The 22,716-nt window shown below is 33.1% G+C and overlaps 1 protein-coding gene across 1 annotated transcript; it reads left to right on the forward strand.

Annotated features, from left to right (window-relative positions):
• Window positions 1-20,885, forward strand: LOC106057634 (Golgi-associated PDZ and coiled-coil motif-containing protein-like). The gene is made up of 9 exons (XM_056032857.1): window positions 1-423; window positions 3,982-4,146; window positions 5,303-5,478; window positions 10,536-10,701; window positions 10,833-10,928; window positions 12,414-12,578; window positions 12,709-12,800; window positions 14,904-15,038; window positions 17,070-20,885. The coding sequence occupies exons 1-9, from the start codon at window positions 211-213 to the stop codon at window positions 17,269-17,271; spliced, it is 1,410 nt and encodes a 469-aa protein (XP_055888832.1). The 5' UTR covers window positions 1-210; the 3' UTR covers window positions 17,272-20,885.
• The last annotated feature ends 1,831 nt before the right edge of the window (window positions 20,886-22,716 follow it).

The raw sequence follows: 22,716 nt of genomic DNA on the forward strand, positions 1-22,716 counted from the left end.
TATCTAGATCTAGTTTGTTCAAATTTAAAACAAATACATTGAAATTAAATTAATATTTATATACATTATTATAGATTCTACGATCAATAGGACATTTTATAGGATAAGATAGATCTGGATCTATATCTATCTATATATATATTTATATATAAATCTAAATACCAAACAATACTTTTACATAGCTTTTCATGCAGATAAAAACAGACCAACATGGCTGCCACGCTGTCGTTTCGATGGCTAGAAATACTAGAAAAAGAATTTGATAAGGGATTTGTTGACTTAGATCTCTTATTAGGGGAAATTGACCCAGATCAGTGTGAAATAACATTTGATGGACGTCAGAAAATGACTGCATTAAGTGCAGCATTCGCCCAGTTAAGTCACAAAGCACAGACAATATTTCAATGCAACGCAAAGCTGGAGGTGTGTTGTAATGTAGTGTTGACAGTGACACTGACTGTGACTGACAGTAATGATAATGACTAGAACAGAGTGTTGAACTGTTGTTGATGTGTTTTGTTGAAGTTGAACTGTTGTACTGCAATGTTTAAAAAATTAAAATATTTCGGCATTAATGGTCCACTGCATCAGTGGATTAAAGACTTTCTGATAGGGAGAGAACAAACTGTAATAATAAATGGCTCTAAATCAACACCGATAACAGTAAACTCAGGTGTACCTCAAGGAACAGTCTTGGGTCCACTACTATTTTTAATTTACATAAATGATTTACCAAATTGCATTACTTCAGGAACAAAAGTCAGATTATTTGCAGACGATTGCATAATATATAGAACAATAAAAACAACACAAGACACAGATATTTTACAAAGAGAATTAGATGAATTACAGAAATGGGAATCAAATTGGAGCATGTCTTTCCACCCAGAAAAATGTCAGTTGTTAAGAGTAACAAAAAAACTAAAACAAATTAATTCCACTTATCTTATTCATGGCAAACCAGTAACACAGACTAAAAATGCAAAATACCTAGGTGTTATAATAAATGAAAAACTGTCATGGAATCCACATATTGATGAAACTACAAAAAAATCAAACAAAGCATTAGGATTTATTAAAAGAAATTTCTATAAATCAAATAAGAACATAAAACTAAAATGTTATTTAACCTTGGTTAGGCCAATAATAGAATATGCATCCTCTGTTTGGGACCCCTCAACTCAAGAAAACATTAAGAAACTAGAACAGACACAAAATAGAGCAGTGCGATTCATAACAAACGAATATTCACATTTGACTAGAGTAACACCTTTAGTAAAATCACTAAATTTAGAAAGCCTTCAGGACAGAAGGCTCAAAAGTAAAGTAGCAATAATACATAAAACACTGAACCATAATCTTCAAATACAAAAACAAAATTTAATAAAATACTCTGAAAGACACAAAGATAAAGGCACATTCCTCGTCCCATATGCTAGGACAAATTTGTACAAATACTCCTTCTTCCCTAGTGCTATTAGAGCATGGAATGGGTTGCCTGAGCTAGCCAGGAAAACCAGTGACTTGGCAGAATTTAAGTCATTGGTTAATATGCATGACTAAATGCATGACGCGTAGGACGTAATCATCTTCTTTTTTGAAGTAACGTCTGTATTATATAAGATAAGATAATGTTTATATATATAGTTCGTCCATCGTGGTTCGATGATGACCACTTTGTCATCCAGGGGGCTGAGGGCTTTGCACTGGGGTTTTATGCCTCCTCATGTGGCTGGTGAGACCTATGTCCTATGTGATCCCGGAATGTTCGGCCGCACACTGGGCAGGTTATTCCAGCTGGAGCTAGTGTCGTTTCCCTTGCTTTTCTTTTCTGGCGTTTTTCTTCTGCCAGCGTTGTTCTTTTTTTCCTCTTCTATAGTATATACAAATTACATTTATATAATACACACAGGCTATCATGGGACAGTTTTTTTTTTATCATTATAATCACGTGGCTAAATGTTGTTTGTTTACAATTGGTGAATGAGGTCCATTGTTTCATTTTAAGGGACAGTCTTTGCATGACTTTATCCTGTAAGTGTGTTTTTCTAAATATTTGGTTTTCCTGGTCATAAGTGATTCCAAGATGTGTAGGGCTGTAATTTGTTTCTAAAGCTTCCTTATCTAATGTTTATTTTATTGTTTTGTTGACAGCAAGAAGATGGTTATATATATATGTTGTCTTTTTTCTGTTGATGGACCTGCCCCAATCTTTGGACCATTCACTGAGTTTATTGAGTGTTTTGTAATAGAAATACATTATTTTCTGTGCTATGTAAGGCAAGGTCTTCTGCATAAATGCTGCTTTTGATTTTCTTTGTAGGTTTTGGTTGAGATCATTTATGAATATTAACCCAATAGCTCCTATTTCCGGTTAAGAAAAACCCTCCCCAGGCCCTAAGCAAAGAGGGATAACTCCGTATTTAAAAAATCCTAAAAAAATATTTATTTTGAAAAAATATTCAAATTTAAGATCTAATACATATAAACAAACAAACAACTTTAAAAAATAAAACGATATGTCTAGTATTTACTTTAAATACCATTATATATTATATATAAAAAAGCTTCAAAAATACCCCATTTCACCACATGGGGGCTTATACACTGGGGCTATGGGCCTGTTCATTTGAAAAATTATTTAAACAATAAAAATCTTCACGATTGTAATAAAAATAGAATCGGTAATCTCCAAAATGATTTGTAATCACACTTGCAACAAGACTAGAAGAAATCTTCATTTAATTTTAAAAAGTTTAAATCAAGTCTATTGAATAGGGGATGTTAGAAACGTTCTACAACGGTTTAGGACAAGAACAGGAAAACGTTTCCAACTGCAGAAGGAGCTAATGGGTTAAGAAGAGTGTTGGGGCATATTCTTTTATCCAGTTACAACTTTGTACATTCTGAGTGAGAGTCCTTGTTCCCAGACTTCATGCTTTTCTAAGTCAAACCACACAATTGTTGATGGTTTCTTTTCTTAAAAAGCCATCTTCTATCTCTTGTGTGAGGAAGGCGATTTATTCCTCTGTTGATCTACTTTTTCTAAAGCCAGACTGTGTTTCTGTAAATAGATTTTTTGACTCAAGGATCCAAGTGAGTTTCTTATTTACCACTCTTTCCATAAGTTTGCTTGTATAGCTAGTGAATTAGAACAAACTGTATTATAAATTGAAAGCTAAATATATCTTAGAGAACTAATTTTCATTGTAAATGTGAGGGCCTATTAAACTAGACCTAACCTTTTTTTTATAATGCTGTTTTAAACTACCTATCTTTTTTTTTTTTTCGTAGTGTTGTAAATAAATAATATTATTATATTATAATTATAATCATATTGCCTTGATGACCACACAAAGTTAAGTAGTCTGGTTGTAGTACCTTAACAATAGACCTATACGTTAACAAGAATAACGAAATACTGTAAAATCTTCAAATTGATCAATTCGAATAAAAATGCAATTATAGACATGAGAGTATGTTAGCGGGTATAGCATTGTACTTTAATTAATAATATTGTAAAACATGTTTGAAAAGATGGAACAGCTCTACGAGTGGGTGATAATGCAATGCTTCAACTTAAATCATTGCCAGGATGGCTCCGTAAAATCAACAATCATACTCAATGGAAGTACAATGGATACAGTCAATATGCTGTTCCTTTTGTTTGTGATTATTTGGAATTTATGTATATAGTTATATATAAATGAATTTAAAATAATATTTATTGTTGACATGTAATTCTTTGTTGTGTTTTTTTCTAGTAGGCATTTTATTTTCATATATGTTTATATATATATATTCAAAATCCCAGTCTTCACAGAGATTCGAGAGAACTCCTTGATCTGGAAGCTAACCGCTTTACCATAAAGCAACCACGCCCCATATTTATCTCTTTTTTTGTACTCTTTATATATATATATATAAACCTATGTCTGTAAATATGATCAGTCTGACATTTTGATCCATCTTGTATTGTAGGCTCAGCTAGTGGACATGAGGTCAGATATGATTGAGTTACAGGCAGCTAAAGCCCTCACTGAGAAAGAGTTACACACTTTACTACTACAACTGCATTCCTCCCAACTAGAAGTACATGAACTTAGAGGCCTTGAAGTAGATTCTCAGGAAATCAAGAAGAAGCTGGTAAATACAACTAGTGACTTTTATTTTAAACTGACACGTAAATCATAATTAATGAAGCACAAAGTTAATAGGGCCTAAGCAAAATAGCATGAGAAAGATGAAAGTTAAATTATTAAGCACATGCACGTATTATGGCTCTCACAAGAAAGTTAGTTTTGAATTCTATGATGATAATTGATCCCAATTTTCTATCCTCTGCATTTCAAAATCAGAAAATGTCTCACCTTCACCTCTACGGGACTACCTGTCTGTTGGAGTACCACACATGATTTGTCAACATTCTCTCTCCATTCCTCTGTCTTTTGCCAGGATTAGTCTTTTCCACAAACAGACAGACGGAAAAGTCTTTGCTGACCCTAAAGATCTCCTTGTTTGGATGTACAGTCTTAACTTGCACGTTTTTTGACAGTGATTAGAAGGTCATCATTGGGCCCAGTTGCTTTTGTGTTTCTGCTTCAGATTTTCACATTTTTAATATATTATGTTTGTATGTTTGACCTGGATAAGTTGAAAGACCACAAATAGCTGCCAAATTTGAGGCACAAGTAGGGAGACACTTTGCAGCCCTCAATATCTTGAACTCCAGAGACTAGGATATTGACACGCAAATCAAACAGCTGGAGGTACAAGGGAAGCTCTATTAAGTATGACAAATGAAGAGACTAGAAACAAGATCATAATGGCAAGTAGGCACCATGATCACCTGCTAACTACTGTTAAAAAACGCAAACTAAAACTTAATGACGCATCACAAGGTCCTCGGGGCTTGCAAAGACCTTCCTTCAGGGAACAGTACCAGGAAAAAGAAAAAGATGCAGACTGAGAAAAGGATGGAAAGACAACATAAAAGAACGGATGGGCCTGTCTTGGAAAGAGATTATATCTAAGGCAAAAGACATGAATGGAGAAAGACGTTGATAGATCATGTGTGGTTCCCCAGTGGCTCATCATAATTAAGGATAGTGAAGGTTAAGGTAATGTATGCCTAGAATCTCTCTCTAATATCTCACCTTTCTAATTCTGCAGTTAGAGTCCTGGATTTTGAATGCTGACAGCTGTGCCCTTGTTTTTCTTAATTGTCTGAAACTAGTAATTGTACTAAAACCCACATTCTTTTTGTTACTTTTGCTTATCTCCCTAATTACTTTATCCCCAGGAAGCTGAGCTGTCAAACAGACAGCAGAATTCTATGGCAGTTGCAAAGTTGGAAGCTGAAGTAAAAATGTTGCGCAAAGACAATCATGAGTTGAGGTCACATATCTTGGCATTACAGAGTGAGGTGTATGGTGCCAGGCTTGCTGCAAAGTATTTGGATAAAGAACTTGCTGGTCGGTAAGTTTGGGGATCATTGCATTTTGAAATGTCTGTGAAGTGAAGTTTTGAGCAGTGCAAATTTATACTAAGTTAGTGAAATATCTGGCATTACAATCAGACTGCATGTTTATATTAACCTTCACCTGTTCCATAGTCTCTTGGCCTGTTGGGGCACCACACATGATGTGTGGACCATCTCTATCCTTTCATCTGTTTTTTTTTCCAGGATTAGTCACTCTTTCAGAACTGTCCATTCCTTGATTTTGTTGTCTCATTGTTTCTTTTGTCTTCCACTTCTTCTTTTCCATGGAAATGTTCCCTGCACAAAAATCAGACAGGTGTGCTCCTTGGTCATGGCAGCTGTATAGTATGCTCAGGGTAGGATTTTAGTATGTGGAGGCCCCTTTCAGTTTTTCAAAAGCTTGTATAAAGATCCACTTATGAATGAAAATACTTAAATCTAAAAGCATGCTCTATTTTAGAAGAAAGAAATAGAGTTCTTGTAAATTTAAAAAGGTCAAAAGTTAAATACTAAAACACTTAGGATAGAGATGTTAAAAGCGAATGTAACAAGATCATGAAAAATAACATTTTAATTTGGAATGCTACAAAGGAGAATCACCTGTAACTCCTAAAGAACAACTTTCAGAACAATTTTGGTTGAATAGCTTTTGATCTAAATTTCATAGTGACAGTCACTTGGAATAAAGTAGAACTTGAATGACATTAGTTTTAATTCCATCACCTTTGATAATTGCAACATTCCAATATTTGTTTTCTTGAAATATTGTTAAGATTTTCTGTTTGTCTGTTGGTGTGTATGTGCTAGATTAGTAGCACCTTAAACCAATGGAAATATCATGCATGTCTTCATTAAAATCATGAAATATTAAAAATTGTGTTAAAATTTGTTTTGGAGACCTGGAAGTATGAGGGATGAAATGATCAAAAGTTTTAATTTTATCAGTTATCGCAAAACCGAATAGAGATCCAAAAGAAAAAAATGTCATTGATGCATGTTTCAAATCAGTGTTTCCCAAACTGTGTTCCACGGAACCCTAGTGTTCTGCAAGGCCTGAATAGGTGTTCCACTACTGCAATAATTAATTAGAAGTCCACTAGGTCAATTAACCTATCCGCTAAATACTCAGAATATGTAAAGTGTTTCATTATGGCAAAAGTTTGAGAAACACTGTTTTAAATGATGTGTAACATTACTGTTTTTAAAAATACTTTTTTTTTTCTGCTAAAACGTTTTTGATGGTTCAAAATAAAAAGGTCTATATGGTCAACCTTTGTAAAGTCAATGGTGGTTTGTTATGTAGACCTCTAAATTAATTTATTATGCAAGCCAAGTCATAATTGAAGAAAAAATTCAATTCACATTCATACAATGTTTAAAGCCCTGTCAGATAATTATTTTGTAAAATCTATTTTATTTGATAATGGTTTCTTAAGAGTTAAAAAAAATGCTTTGTATAAATACAGACCATAAGTGTTAATACGGGTAATCATGCCTCTCCATGTCTGTATCTAAGAAATTCATTGCTTACATTTAAATATTTAAAAACATTATTTTAGAGAATTGTCTTGCCTTAATCACTAGAGCATTATATTGGTAGCTGTACAATTTTTTAATTATTTAGAGTGCACTTACCTAAACTTGCCCTGGCTATTCCTAACATCTTTTATATTAGAGGAAACTTTAAATATTATTTGTTACTTCAGCTGTCTATTTTATCTTCACATTTAAGCAATACTGTAAGTTAATATCTTACAAGTACATTCTGTTATTCAAATACATATAAAAGACAATGAAAAGTATATAATCTTTTCAGGGCTCTCTCTGTCTTGGATATTACATTAACCCAGTGTTTCTCACATCTTTTCTTGTGACAGCCTGTAGATCAAGAAATTTATGTTCGGGGCCCACAACCCCTTAGCCAGTATAATAAATAAATAAATTATAGCTTTTATATAGCACTACTTTCATGCTTATAACATGCTCAGAGCGCTATGGTGCAATCTCATTTTTGAGACCAGTTGGGGGGGGGGGGGGTTGGGAGAAGGCTTTCTGTGCTTCCTTTAGGCGCTCTGTAAACACAACTCTGCTAGAATCGGGTGTCAATCCTCGAGCTCCCTTCATAGGTAACCAAGCCAGGTTTTCAAGGGTACTTATCCTCTTGACCACGCTTCCCAGTAGAGCATTTATGTTCAGCAAGATGTATTGTAGGGGTCTGTTTTTATACAAAAGATATTAACAGAACAATGGATCTACACTCAGGAGAAATTGGACCATTCTGATGTAAGAAAGATTGACAAACTGTAGAATTTTGTTAGGTAGAAGTATTGAAATAAGAAGATGTATTGAAATGTCTTCTTCAAAGAAAATTTTTAATCTGTCTTGTTGAATATCCTTTTCCCCAAAATTGTGTATGAAAGGCCATACTTAGGAGTTGAAATGACAGCGCTTAATTTAAAGGTTATTATTTTTTTAATATTTGTGTTTTTTTTTACTTGATTAAATACTCAACAATGGAGCTATGAATACAATGCTAATACAACATATTTTTTGTCCTTGAAAAAAGAGAAAATGCTTTTGTGCCTCCCTTGTCTGTAGGACATGAAGGGGCCCATGATTTGAGAAATACAGTTTTAACCCTTGTCTGTAGGACATGAAGGGGCCCATGATTTGAGAAATACAGCTTTAACCCTTGTCTGTAGGACATGAAGGGGCCCATGATTTGAGAAATACAGTTTTAACCCTTTCTACTCAGAAATAAAGTAACATTAAATACAAAGTTTTCACTCACAACATGCAGACAAAAAAAAATATTTCAAATTATAATTGATCTAATTAAATGTTAAAATAATGTCTGGAATGCTAATTCACAATCTTTTCTTGCTTACTTTTTGTAAGCTGGAGAATACTTTCTGCTTGAAATTGTCTGTGTTTATTAGCTCCCCTGCTGAGCCCAACCAATAAAGTGAAATTCAAAACAATTCCTATTGATGCTGATTTAAAGAGAGACATATTGTCAGGGAGTTTTTGTTCTACCCTTGCCCATTAGCAGTCTAGCTAGAAACAAATTAGCACAGGGAAATGTAATTACAGTAACTCTGTCTTAGAACCACCATAAAGCTGGTAGAGGTAGGTCAGGTCTATGTGGGTAAAGGGGGATAAGGCATTAGAGCAATGCATGTTTAAACATAAAGGGAGGCCATCTGGGCTAGCTAAGTGTAGCAAATCTCCTCCTTGTCTACTGTGTCCAACAGATGGAAGCTGCCATCCTACATTAGTGTAACAATTTTTTCTCCTCCAGTCTTACAAGATTATTTGTTTTGGTTTGAAAGAAAAGCAAACTGGTTGAATTTCTCTCAAGTCATCTGCTCCCCCCACACCTAACTTACACACACACACACAAACACACCAGTTCTATCTGTCAGGTGTGAGCAGGGCATCCACTCACATCTATTCAGAATAGCAGTAGTCTTCAATCATTACATTCAACATACACTAAACTTCACTCATTACTTTCAACATACTCTACACTTCCATTGTGAGCTTCATATGCACTTAATACACTGATTACTTTCAACATTCAGCATACATCACTCATTGCTTTTTCAACAGACACTGTATTAAAGTTATTAGTTTGAACATACAGTTTCATCATATTTGATTCAACACATTTCAAAATACTTATGCTCAAATCCTATTTTAAAAACATTACACATTTATCACATTCAGTCTATTGAATAATACATTTGAGTGATTTCAATATTCTTCATTCATGTATTACTTTCATGGCGTTACTATATATATTAATATTTCAGAAATCTCTTAAATACATTACATTTTACATTTTAGCACATTAAAATATAATTCATTTAATATTTTCAGCATTCATTATGCTTTATAATTACTTATAACACTAAATTATAATTATTACTAGATAGATCTATTGTTACAATATAACTTTAATTATTCTCTCAACATATTTGCTGACTATGCTTCAGCCATTGCCCTCATCATGCTTTGATCAGTAATGAAAAAAATAAGTTGTAAATTTTCAACAGATGTCTTAAGGAAACAAAATAAAAAGAAATTTAAAAAAATTCTTTTTTTTTTTGTTTTGTTTTGTTTCATTCTGAAAAGAAAAATTTTGGTTGAGGAGAAATTTTGTTTTGTGCAGTCTAAAAAGATATGTTTACTTTTCTTCATAATTAATTATTCTGGCCCGACATTTGAAATATTTAAATTAATAAAGTAATACATGTTTTTTGTTTTAAATACAGTTATTTGTATATGTATTTCAGTTAAAATGTGTCTTTGAAATGACATTTAAGAATTTTTTTTTATACTTTGATAATACATTTTAAGCTTTTTAACTTTGTAATTAATGACTACAACAGCCCTATGTTTTGTTCTATCTTAAAAAGAAAAACTTGTGCTTAATAATATTTTTATCATAAAAGACCATAAAATATTTTCTTCTGCATTTAATTCAGAGTCTATTCACCATCACTTGTTTGTTAGTCTGGCAGACTTCTTTGTAGAGCACCACACAGAGACTATTGACCGTCTTTCTCCCTTTCTCTCTGTCTTTTGCCAGGATTCAAGTCTTCTATAGACAGGTCACTCCTTACTTTAGTCTTGCCCTCCCATCTCTTCCTTTGTCTCCTTCTTGTCCCTGGATGCTGGTATTGTTCTCTTGCTTATCCAACATTTAACTCTAGAAATAAAAAAAAAGACATTTACAATTCAGAGCTAGAAACATAATATTTTGAAATTCATCATTATATTAGTCAAAAATTGCATTTGATAAATGTTTAGAGATCAATCTGTTTTACTAATTCTGTAAACTTATTATTAAAAAAGAAATCAAATTTTATTGCAACTTTGATTTTTTTAAAAATATAATAATTTTAGCCATAAAATGTATGAACACCTAGGCAGGATTTAAATACATGTTGCAAGGATTTTTCTTTGATAAAAGTTTTTAAACATGAACTCTTTTTAAATTTCCTTGAATGTTCAAAGCCCATACATTTTATATTCTATGCCCCTGCAGAATTCAACAAATCCAATTACTTGGACGTGATATGAGAGGCGCTGAACATGACAAGCTTTGGAATCAGCTTGAGGCAGAAATACACCTTCATAGGCACAAGACAGTCATCAGAGCTTGTCGTGGTCGCAATGGTCGCAAAAAGAAATTACCCGTCCCACCTGGTCATGTATGTAGCACTTTTCTTTCTCTTTTTTTTTACCTCCAAAATGACATAGTTACTTAACGATGTGTAATAATGTTATTGAATGTTACCAAATCTCATGCTTTGAAGACAAACTAATGTTGATCTGTTGTCAGGATTTTCAAGAGTTGAAAAGGAAACATGGAATGGGGGATGCAAGGACAGTTGTAGTTCACAAGGAGCCAGAGGAAGGTCTTGGCATGTCTATTACAGTAAGTCTTTATGCACTTCAATGAACTCTTGTCTTTAGAATTCTTTTTGTACTCTCACAAAGTTAGCTATTTCTAAAAATTATTCAATAGCTTTTTAATCCTGAAAAAATGCTATTGTTTTCGTTTTTTTTTTTCACATACATTTTGTTTTAGCTTGGCATGAAAGGATTTCTTGACTAGTTCTAGATATTATATAGTCTAGATCTAGAATCTAGACCTATATCTAGACTAGATCGCTAGACTAGTTCTTGATCTAGATAGAACTAGAACTGGAATCGAGAACTAAAAAATCTAGAACTAGAATTCAGACTAGAGCTAAAGTTGGAATCTAGACTAGAACTAGATTTCTAGACTAGTTCTAGATCTAGTTTAGATCTGCATCTATCTAGATCTCGATCTAGAATCTAGATCTTGATCTAAAATCTAGACTAGGTCTAGGATATGTGAAAACTGCGCGCTATAAAAGTAGTTCGTTTTTTTTGTATACTTACAATTGAAACAAAGTTCATATTAAAATTCTTTTTAAAAACAACATTTGAATCAGTATTCTATTCCATGAATTAGTTAATAAATGGGAAAATCTATTTTATAATGATCCATTGATACTTTTTCCATTGTGACCTTAGATGCAATTTTTTTTTACCAATCTATGAATGAAGTTGATTTAGAATGAAGAAGTCTGTGACCTTTTTAGAAGACTTACTTTTCTTGAAGTTTTTCATTTAAAAGTGGTGTAATTTTTTGAAAAATCTGCTTGCATATATAATTTTAAAAATTAGATGGTTCACTTTCCGAAAAGAAAAAAGTAGCCGTCGCATCAGAGCTTTGAATGATCTAAAATATCATGATGTCTGATTTTCATTTTCTCTTCTAGTTTCTGAGATCAAAATGGGACGGATGGACAGATAGGCCACACAAAACTAATAGCGTCTTTTCCCCTTTCGGGGGCTGCTAAAAATGTTGACAAAATGAAATCCCCAACCAATCATACATGCTTTATGTTCAATAGAACAAAATGTTCAAAACCTGATTTTTTTTTTCAAAACTGGAAAATGATTCTTGTTTTAAATAAAAATAGAACTGGTATTAAAAGTTTAACCCTCAGGAGAAACAAAAAGATGAGGCTTACATACATTTTAAATAGCGTTAGTCTCCATTTTGAAACGTATGATATAATTGATGACATTGAATTAGAGGATGATGATTGCTTTGCATTGCTCTTATATACTTAAAGGTCATTCATTTATCTGCATTTTTAGTTTGGTCAGATGGTCTCTGTGTTGATAAAATGAAGATAAATGTTTTATTTCATTAAAAAAATGCCTTTTTACAATGGATGAACCTAAGGCATTTTTTATGTTCAAACCTTTCCAGGTGATAATGACCCAATACTGATGTTTGAAAAATGTTATGTTAAAACATGAATTAAATAGAAAAGGTGTGCAGTAATATCTTCATAAACTTATAATTTGAATGTTTCTACAGGGTGGGAAAGAGCATGGTGTACCAATACTTATCTCTGAGATACATGAAGGACAACCAGCGCATACATGTGGTCAACTGTATGTAGGAGATGCCATCCTCTCTGTGAATGACATTGATTTACGAAATGCTAAGCATGCTGAGGCTGTTAAAATACTTTCTCAACAGGTTTTTTTTTTTTTTAAGTTTAATGTAATACTTTCACAACTAGTTGATTATTTTTCGTTTAATATAATGTTTTAAAGACTTAGTTTTATTTTCATACATTTTATTGCAATCTTAAACTTTTTTGTCCTAGCAAGGGGACATAACCCTGACAGTAATGTTTGTTGCCCCTGATGAAGAGAGTGATGATGAAAATAATGAATATGAAGATGAATATGGCTTCAGGTAGTTTAATGAATTCTTTTTTTTTTCTACATATTATATTTGATCTTTGCTGCTCTTCGTCTTGATTCATACGTGCCATACAAGTCTTTCATATGCCTGAGTGAGTCTCCTAGTGGGAGTCTCCTAGTCTTAAAATTTGTTACATCTTCAATTTCTTTTATTTTGTAATTCTGTGCTTGCCCTATCTACTTACATTTACTTTGCATTAGTTTAGCAGCATGAGTATTAGTTGTCAGTTTGTTGGTTCTACTAAGATAGTGTAGCCTTTCATTTTACCTTTTTTCCTCAAGATGCAGTCATGGGCTATTTTTATAGTTTACATTCAGTTTCTTTTTAAAAAGAAAAAAACCTTACATAATTTTAAAAAAAAAGGCAATGTCTGTTTTCAATATGATTAAATATTTTCTGCTACACTGAATTTTAACCAAGATAGGAAGTTAAGATTTTAATGGCACATGGTGTAGAGCTAGCAGGATTTTGTGTTAAGTGCAACACATAAGCAAATCAACTACCCTAGCACAGTTACTCTGTCAGTTTTCTATTTACACTTGAATGGATTTATTTTTTATGATTAAAATTCTTAAACAATAATTTACATCTAGATTTATTGACAGCTAAAATGCAATATTGTTTAGCAGAATCTGACAGATCACAATGTTAGTATCTAAAACTTAATTTTTTAAAATATCAACTACATAAGCATAAAGATCTTAAAGCAACTTATCATGAGACCTAAATCCTTTCCTAAATACCAAATTGATATTAAAATGATGAAAACTAAATTTAGAATTGAGACACTAGCTGGTAAATCTAAGTTTATCTATATTGAGACAATAGTCTAGACAGTCTTATGAGTTGTCATGAACCTGTTTATGAATAGAGAATTCAAACTAGTTTCATGTTTTTTTTGTGTTCTCATTTAGGTAGACTATTCTAAGTTATCATAGTGTCTTGAGAATTGAGTAGAATTTTATTTAATTAATAGTCCTATATATATTTATATTTTGTATTCTTTAACTGGACCTAGAGCTAGTAATACTGAAACCCAAATTAATTTAGTTGTATCTATATGTATAGTATTGATTTGTCCATACCTGTGGCTGCAAGGACAATGGAGATGTTTGTATTGTTTCACTACATCCATACAATCAAACCTATTTGTTTTTTCTCTTAAGCCTGGACCTCAGACTGTTTGTTACCAACCTCTGTTTTAATTTCACATAGTTCTTGATTTGTTTTCTTCATTACAGAAGTGATCAGTTTATATTAATATACTTTGATCATTAAAGACTTACACTGATTATTACAATTGATAACTAGTTTTAATAGTTAATATCTTTGGGTTACAAAGCAAATGTCATCCATAATTTCTCAAGTGTATTTTCCTACTTCCACAAATGAAACATAAATAGGGTTTGATTAATTAATTTACACTTCTGAAGCTATCTAATTGTAAAGTATTTATATCATCCTGTTGTAGGGAAATGTCCTTTAAATTAGGGTCCTTTGTTTGTCTTAGGAATAAACCTTGGGCTCCAATTTCTGTTGACCCTAAAAATAAAACAATGTGAGAGTGGGCTGTATATGGTTAACATAGCATAATGACATAGCATAATGATGTAGTGTGGTGATACAGGTCCATATAGCTCTGCTGACTTGAAATGCTCTTTTTTTTGGGGGGGGGGGGATCTGGATGGTTAAGTCAGATGTTAGACTGGTGTCTGATCACTGCTTGGTGATGGAGCCACTTCAGAGGTCAGTGGTTCGAGTTCTTGTCACATCTTATCCATGTTTCACCATATGTTCTCTTACGTTCTTCTCTCAGTAACAACTGTACTCTAGTGCTGCTTTTATACATTAATGTCATTTTTTGTTTTCTAAATTTATTAGCAGTTAACAAATGGCCTGGAGTGTAATGGGTTTCTGAAATAGAAATTCCTGTGTATTTGAGACATTCAGTTTGTCTCCTTGTTTATGTCTTAACATTCTCAATGCCTTTTCCTCTCTTTAAATTACTCTGTCATTAAAAAGGTTTAAACTTTTAAATATAGAAAGCTCCAAGGTGCCTTAGTGTTTCATGTTATTTTTGTGTGTTGATCTTAGGTATAGAATATTTGATGAAGATGTGATGGGCACTGCGTCAGCTGAAGAGTGCACTAATGATTTGTCTATACAGTCCAATGGACCATTGTCTCCTCAAAGCCTTGGCTTGGCTTCAACTACTGGGGAAACACACAGGTTAGTAATGGTGTTGCTAAGAAAGTTTTATATTATATTGTGAGCAAGAAGAGTTTCTGACATATCAGACAATATTTTTGTATTAAACACACACACACACAAATGTTTTATATCTTTGCATGTGCCATAAGGATTTAAGCAGTGTCTAGTAGTGATTCATAAAGACGACACTACCATAATCATAATTGAAGCTGCTTATACTAACAGGGTTATTGCCTGGACACGTATTGTGAGCAGTTTATCAATAAAATAATATGCTCGAATAGATTTACTGTTAGCTTTGAATAAAACAAAGTGTTAATGAGTTAGGAACTATGGTGCTATTTGGATTATTAACTGAGCTTGCTGGATCACATTGTTTGACATTAGAAATACATAGAATAGACTAAACAGATCTTTTAGATAAGCAGGACTTTATTCTTTTTAACTCCTCTGTGTCTCTATTTCTAAAACACAAGTGTTGTTGTGGAAACAGATATGGCATTCACAACCCACATTGTGTCACATGATTATATTATTATTATAGGAAGGAGTACTATATCAGTAATAGTGTCAATGACATTAGGCCTGCTTAAATGACATTGTGACATAATGGGGAAATAACTATTTTTGATTAATTGTAAAGACAGGAGCGATTCCCCTTACATAGTTTATATAAGGGCATGTAGACCGTGTTTAGTTGCCACTTGCTCCTGAGTTACCAGCTTGACAACAGGACATGTGTGTGAACTGTACATATTTTTTCTGTTAGTTATTGGACGTGTGTCTTGGGGTACTCGGGAGAAGTGTGTCCTGCTTTGGAGATCTTTGGGCTAAGTATATCTTTAGTCATTGTAGTATTTTATATAATGTATTAATTAGTAGATATAGTCTCAAATGATTTCCAGGCAGTATATTTAACCCAGATGTTCTGCATCCTGGGGTACTCCCAAATGTGACATTTTTATTGCCTTGTCTCTGAGGGATTCAACCTGTATTGAATCATCAGATAGGCTTTACCGAACGGATGTCTATAGGTGGGATTCTATGAAGCTTGTAGGCTCATAGGTTTCCCTGAAGCTTATAGTACATCATGACCCTTTTGTTTTTTTGGCTAAAAGTGTCTCTGTCGGCCTGAAGCCTGAAACCCCAGAGTGGTTGTGTTTTGACCTGAGGCCTGTGACCTTCAGTTGGCTGTGTAAGTCTGAAGTCTGTAACCCCAGAATGTTCAAAAGTGGTCATGTGTTGACCTGAGGCCTGTGACCTTTATTTTTCTACACTGATGTGTGATTTCCAGAATGTGATGATAAGTGTATTTATAATATGACCAGGGCGGTGTGCCATACAATTTTTGAGTGTATCTTTAGTTTATTTTGTATTGAGAAGACCAGTGAGTTGATGGCTATTTATTTAAATAGTTGTAACATATGACTAAAGCGGTGTACCATACTATTTTTGAATCTGTATCTTTTGTTTTGTGTTGAGAAGGCCTGTGAGTTGATGGCATTTATTTACACATTTATTTTACTCATGTAAATAAACTTTGTATATATGTTTACCTGCGACTTTGTTAAGTCTTGTATTGCATTCATTAGTTTAATTGTATACCTGGAGGTTATACCTAATAACCTATTCAGTACAAGAAGGGACCAATGTACCTCTGGACGAACGTGCCAGCATACCTTTAACACTGATCTGTTGACCTAAAATACCTAAATCTAGCTATAAGTCTCATGGGAGCTCATTATTAACAATTAAGTCGCACTGGGACTGTTATTGACGATAAATCTCTTAGACTACCTTTAGCTATACCCGCTAATAGGTAATGTGAAGTGATCATATTGGTTCATGAATCCTCTTTAAGTCACAGACATATTGTCTTACCTTCATTCCAGAGTACTAACACTCTGACTAATGTATGACATTGATAGTCCTAAATGTCATGTTGATCACACATTTTCATTTCTTATGTCATTTCCAATTGTCTTACTTGACATGTTTCTACACTTACTGGTGCTCCTCATCTCATTCTTGATCTGTTTTTTTTTTCAGCCAATCTCAAGGTGGACAGTCTAACCCTGCACAGGCCAATTCCTCAGCTTCTACAGCCCCATCCAATCAGCAGGCAGCTGTGTTGAGCCCTGCTGTGACACACGTCAGACCAAATGGCATTCCAAGTCATACGCCAGCTGTCAGTGTAGCCCCATCCAGCTCTAACACTAGTGTCTCAGCTAAAGGAAAAGTCAAGCAATGAGGGGATTCAATCATCATTGTCTGTGATATCATTGGGTGATTTCTGTATCTAATGTTTAACTCTTGATAGAATGCAACATTAGGTAGACTCTATGAATGCTAGTATCAAGTTGTTTCTAATGTTTTTTCAGAAATCTTAATACTATTTAAATATAAAAACAATATATTAATTGAGCTTTTGCTTTATGCTTCATAATTTATACATGTATTTTTTGCAGCATTTAAAAAAAAATAATAATCTTAAATCGACTGCAGGAAAAGTTGAACATTACATAATTGACATTTAATTTAGACAGATATATGGTTTGATGATGGGCTAATTTGCACTAATTTAGAGTGAAGGTGCCAATAATAGGATTACTTAGTATGTTTGAAATAAAGCACTTTAAACATTAAATGTTTCTATTAAGAAACTACAACAATATCTTATTTTAAAAAGATCACTAGGTACAAAAAAGCCAAATATTTCTAACATGAAGCAATATAACATACTATGATGTTTAGATTTTGCACTTTAGCTAACAAGTTTTCTTTTTGTCAATTTAAGAATTTTTCCATGGGCCATAATCATGTATTGAATCATACCAGATATACCAACCACTTTTGAACTATAAATATTCTCAGTTTGATCATGGTGATATTCTCATACATGGAATGATTCTATACTGTCCAATATACTATTTGAGTAAATGAGAATTTCTATTGATTTGTGTAATTACTTGATTCAACTTATTTGTTGCCTAACTATTGAATTACACTGAGTCCTTCACAACAGGATTTGTACATAATTAGTTGTTGTTTTATTGACTCCATTTATATACACTCCACAAACAGTGACATTATGGAAATAACAATTGTACAATGTATGGCAGTGTTGTGAGTGTATACACTATGTCAACTTTCTCCCTAGAGTCACTTTGGTTTGTTTCTTGGTTCAGCACAGTTCTCTGTTTCTTTGTTTGACACAGTGCCTTCGTCTCCACTCAGTATTGATAGACTTAATATCTCTCTCTCTCTCTTTCCTCATCTGTCAATGTTGTTGAATTTCTATGACTGTTTTTGGAATAGAGTAGTTGTTTCTAGTGAGTCCACTAGTGAGGTGTGTGTTAATATGTCTACACCAGTTTTTCTTCAACCGTTCAATACTTGAGTGCCATTCATATTATTTGTGTCCTTTATTGATATATATCCATTAAGACCATTGCTGGTTTTAAGACCACAGGTTGACCATGTATTTGGCCTGTGTGCATGGGATGCTTGATAGTGTATCTGTTTTAAATATAAGAGATTAATAATCTGTGATTAGAAGTCAATGTTTGGTATAGTTGCAAGATCACATCAACTAAATGCATCTCTTCAAGATTTCACTCAAGCCTAATCTGAATTTCTATTCACAAAACTTTTGTTTTGATGGGGTGTTCTTTCCTATTACATTCTTATGTTAGATTTCTAGTGGTACACATGTGGGGATAAGACTTGGGTAGGTTGCAACTTAAACAAATACTTTTTTTTTATGTTACTTTGCATGTTGTACTAACCAGACAATGGTATTCATTATTTTGATGAAGACATGAAAAAAGTGCAATGAAGCCATATGTAAATAGAAATGTTTAGTGTGTGTGTGTACAATTACATTATGTCTTGACCAAATCATTATTTCTAACAACATGGAGTCTATATTAGAAGTGATGTAATCTATATATTATAAATGTTTTGAGATTTACTTGTTATAATGTAACTTTCACTAGCTAGTGTATCATTCCAGAAAGGTTTGCTTTGTATCAGATATTGTCATTTCAGAAAAAAATCTAAAACTTGAAATCATTTTCCGATTCTTCTCTCTTTTGTATCTGTAAAATAATAATTTTTTTTTAAAGTCCTAAGGGAATATCTGTAAAAAATGTGCTCTGTTATAGTTGACAGTTTTTCTTAGCAGACTAATGTTAAGTGTCAATATCAGAGTGGATGATGTATTCCTTCTGAACTCCAAACATATTGTTTAGAAGGAAGGTTGTCCTAGATTATGTGCCTACTCTTAGCCATAGACTTACGAATGTTTCACTACTTTGGACCATTGAATCTCAACCCAAGAGATGTAACTTACTTTGATTATAATACTTGATTACAGTGTTTTGACAGAACCAGCCACTTAGTTCAATTCAAATGTGATTTTTTTAAATTTCTTAACTCTTGTTTCATTCTGATCATTGAATTGTTGTTTTTATTTTACTTTAAAAAAAAAAAAAGGAAATGTAATTTATATAGTGCTGTTCACAACTGGCTGGTCATTTGGTTTGTGGTCTGACTGTTGTATTTATATTCCCAGGTTTAAAACTTGTCTGCAGCCATTCCCTGCCATACTGCATTGCTGGAGTGATGTGGCTATGTTCACAGTCAAAATTCTTTCTTGTTGAAAGACACAAGCCAGTTCAATAGCTGAACTTGAAACTAGATTTTTTTTCTTGTTTTCATTCTGCATGCACCTTCTAGTTTAGTGGAATTATCTTGGCCTTACAATGCTTGGATTTACTGTATTGAGTTCTTCTACTGTCTCACAATGTGTCCCATCAGCTTGGGTTCACTACACTGAGGCTACAAGCTTCTATGTAGCTTCTATTGTCTTATCAAATGATGACTTGTAGCTGGACCTGGTTTACTGTTCATCATGTTCTTCTAGAAACTTGTGAAGCTTGTGGCTGAGCTCAATGAGAAACTTCTGGCTGTGTGCAGTGAAGATCCTTTGAAGTCAAATAAAGAGCTACCAAATCTTGTCCAAGGTGTGACAATCTTTTTGGTTCCTGACTTGTCATGTCTTTTCTATTTGTTTTGTTTTCTGAACATGACTTTTTCCTCAAGTGACTGATTGACTTTATTATGCAGCCTCTCAATAATTTTTTGTAATGTGATGTCAACATGCAAAAAACATTAACTACTTTTAGAAACACTTTTGATTTGTCATGATGAATCATATTTGTCTTGTGGCTGTAATGTAGACAAGGAACCAGCATTAAATATTTTGTGCTCTGGTCACTCATGTACATGGACATAAACTTAGAGTGTTTTATAAATCACACCTTTTGTACTAATATAATAATATGTATGTTATATTTATTTGTTATTTATTTAATACATATGTAAGAATTGGAATAGTGGACAGAAACTTGCAAGCTTTTTGTGACAAAACACATGCCATCCCATACTATCACAAGCCATCACATTATCACAAAAGCCTGACATTCAATGTTTATGTGTGAACAAATGTACATTTATTGGATGCTAACCATGTCGTGGTGAATTGTTTTACATCTTTCTACATTTAACATGTGTGTTTGAGCCAAACTTAGGACTCGTGTGTATGTGTCTAGTGTAGGTGTTATTCACAAAGTTTGTGTGTGAGTATGGGTTTAACTGTGTTTTTATTGACCAAAGTAGTGTAAGTGTGTGTGCCATGTGTCCCTACTGTCCTGACTCAAGGCTGTATTAATGCTCATTTATTTCAATTGTTTTATGTCTTTTTTTTTCTTTTTTTTTTTTTTGTTTCTCTTGTCTTTCACTTAAGAGAGAACTTATTTGTATCAATGACTGTGGTCTATTAAAGTTGGGCTAAAGAACAAATTCTTTGTTTGTAAATATTGACTGTTTGTAAATATAGACTTATTCAATGGGCTGAAGAAACATTTATCACTTAGACCAAAAGCGTTTTAACTATCAGTGTGTGGGAAATCGTGTTGTCTAGATACAATCACATTTATTAAAGTTTCATTTCACTATTAGTTACTCAACGATTCCATGCATATAACAATTTAGACAGACTATATACCAATGCTAAGTAATGAGAATATACAACAACAGAAATTAAAAGTCGGTAGTGTTGGCTAACTGGCAAGGCTGCTCAGTCCATGCACAGAAACAGTTTATCAAGTATAATTGAAGTAGTTGTCCAAAAGGGGGGGGGGGCTGCGTCAGCTTTTCGTTTAAGGCGATTTTTTTTTTTGAAAAGGAATGAACCCCCACATTTCTAGATATTTGTAGATTGGCGCCCTTATTTAATGTGACATTTTTTGTCTGCAATCGTGACTAACAAGAGGTCAAATGTATATGAAAAAACAAAATGTCTAAAATTGAGTGAAATGTTTGTTGTAACATGTTTCTTCAGAGTTTTAAGATAATCTACTTCCTGGTCCAAACCTCCCGCAGGACGACGGGGGATGGCAGCGGGAGGGATATGAAACCAGGACCATCGAGAAGTCCGAACTCTGCGCGCATACCGCACGACAAGGCAGCCATCCTGAAATTGCATTCTAGTCAATCATGTTATTGATTTTCAATAGATCTTGATGAGTAACACTAATAATTGAGTGCGATTGTAAATATTTTTATTACAAATGTTATTATCAACTCACTCTGTCTATTGATGTAAGCTTTGTAACAAGCAAAATATTTTTTAAGAAAAGCTTACATAAAGGAAAAATTGCACATTTACAGTTATACTGTAAGTTTTATTTCCCCTTTTGTATATCTAACAAAATGTATTAATTTGTTAATTTTTTTGTATTTATTCATGTTTTGTTAGGGAGATATGACTAATTGTGTGCCTAGTTTCAACTTGATCCGAGAAGGGAAAGGGGGAGAGATAACGTGTACACAATGTGTACCAGACAGACGGACAGAGTTAATAGAATCTTTAAAAGGTAGTGCATTCCGTGGGAAGATAACCCTTTAGTAAATTTTTAAAATAAGTTTCGTAACTATGAAATAGTGTTCACTCTAAGACTATAAATAGTATGAAAAAACAAGTGAGCAAGTTCAAACTGTAAAAATATTTGGAATTGAACCAAAAGGCTTAGACAATGACATTGAAACTGCTGACCACATTTTTAAGAACCGTCTTCTTTGCTTTTTAGGCGAAGTAAAAAAAAAAAAGGGGGGGGGAGCGGATAAGTAAACACAAGTTTAAATTATCAAATAATAATCAATACAATGAAATCTAAGAACTAAGTACACTTCCTGTCAGATTTCAAAAGTACGTCAGCTTGAGTGTGTCAGCCTGTGTCCCGATCATGATAGTTAAATAGTTTGTTGAACATTTTCTGTCTCATTGCAAGATCATATGATAGTTAAATAGTTTGTTGAACATTTTCTGTCTCATTGCAAGATCATATGATAGTTAAATAGTTTGTTGAACATTTTCTGTCTCATTCCAAGATCATATGATAGTTAAATAGTTTGTTGAACATTTTCTGTCTCATTGCAAGATCACATGACAGTTAAATAGTTTGTTGAACATTTTCTGTCTCATTCCAAGATCATATGATAGTTAAATAGTTTGTTGAACATTTTCTGTCTCATTGCAAGATCATATGATAGTTAAATAGTTTGTTGAACATTTTCTGTTTCATTGCAAGATCACATGACAGTTAAATAGTTTGTTGAACATTTTCTGTCT

Source organism: Biomphalaria glabrata, chromosome 6 (assembly GCF_947242115.1).
Source record: "Biomphalaria glabrata chromosome 6, xgBioGlab47.1, whole genome shotgun sequence".
NCBI lineage: Eukaryota > Metazoa > Mollusca > Gastropoda > Planorbidae > Biomphalaria > Biomphalaria glabrata.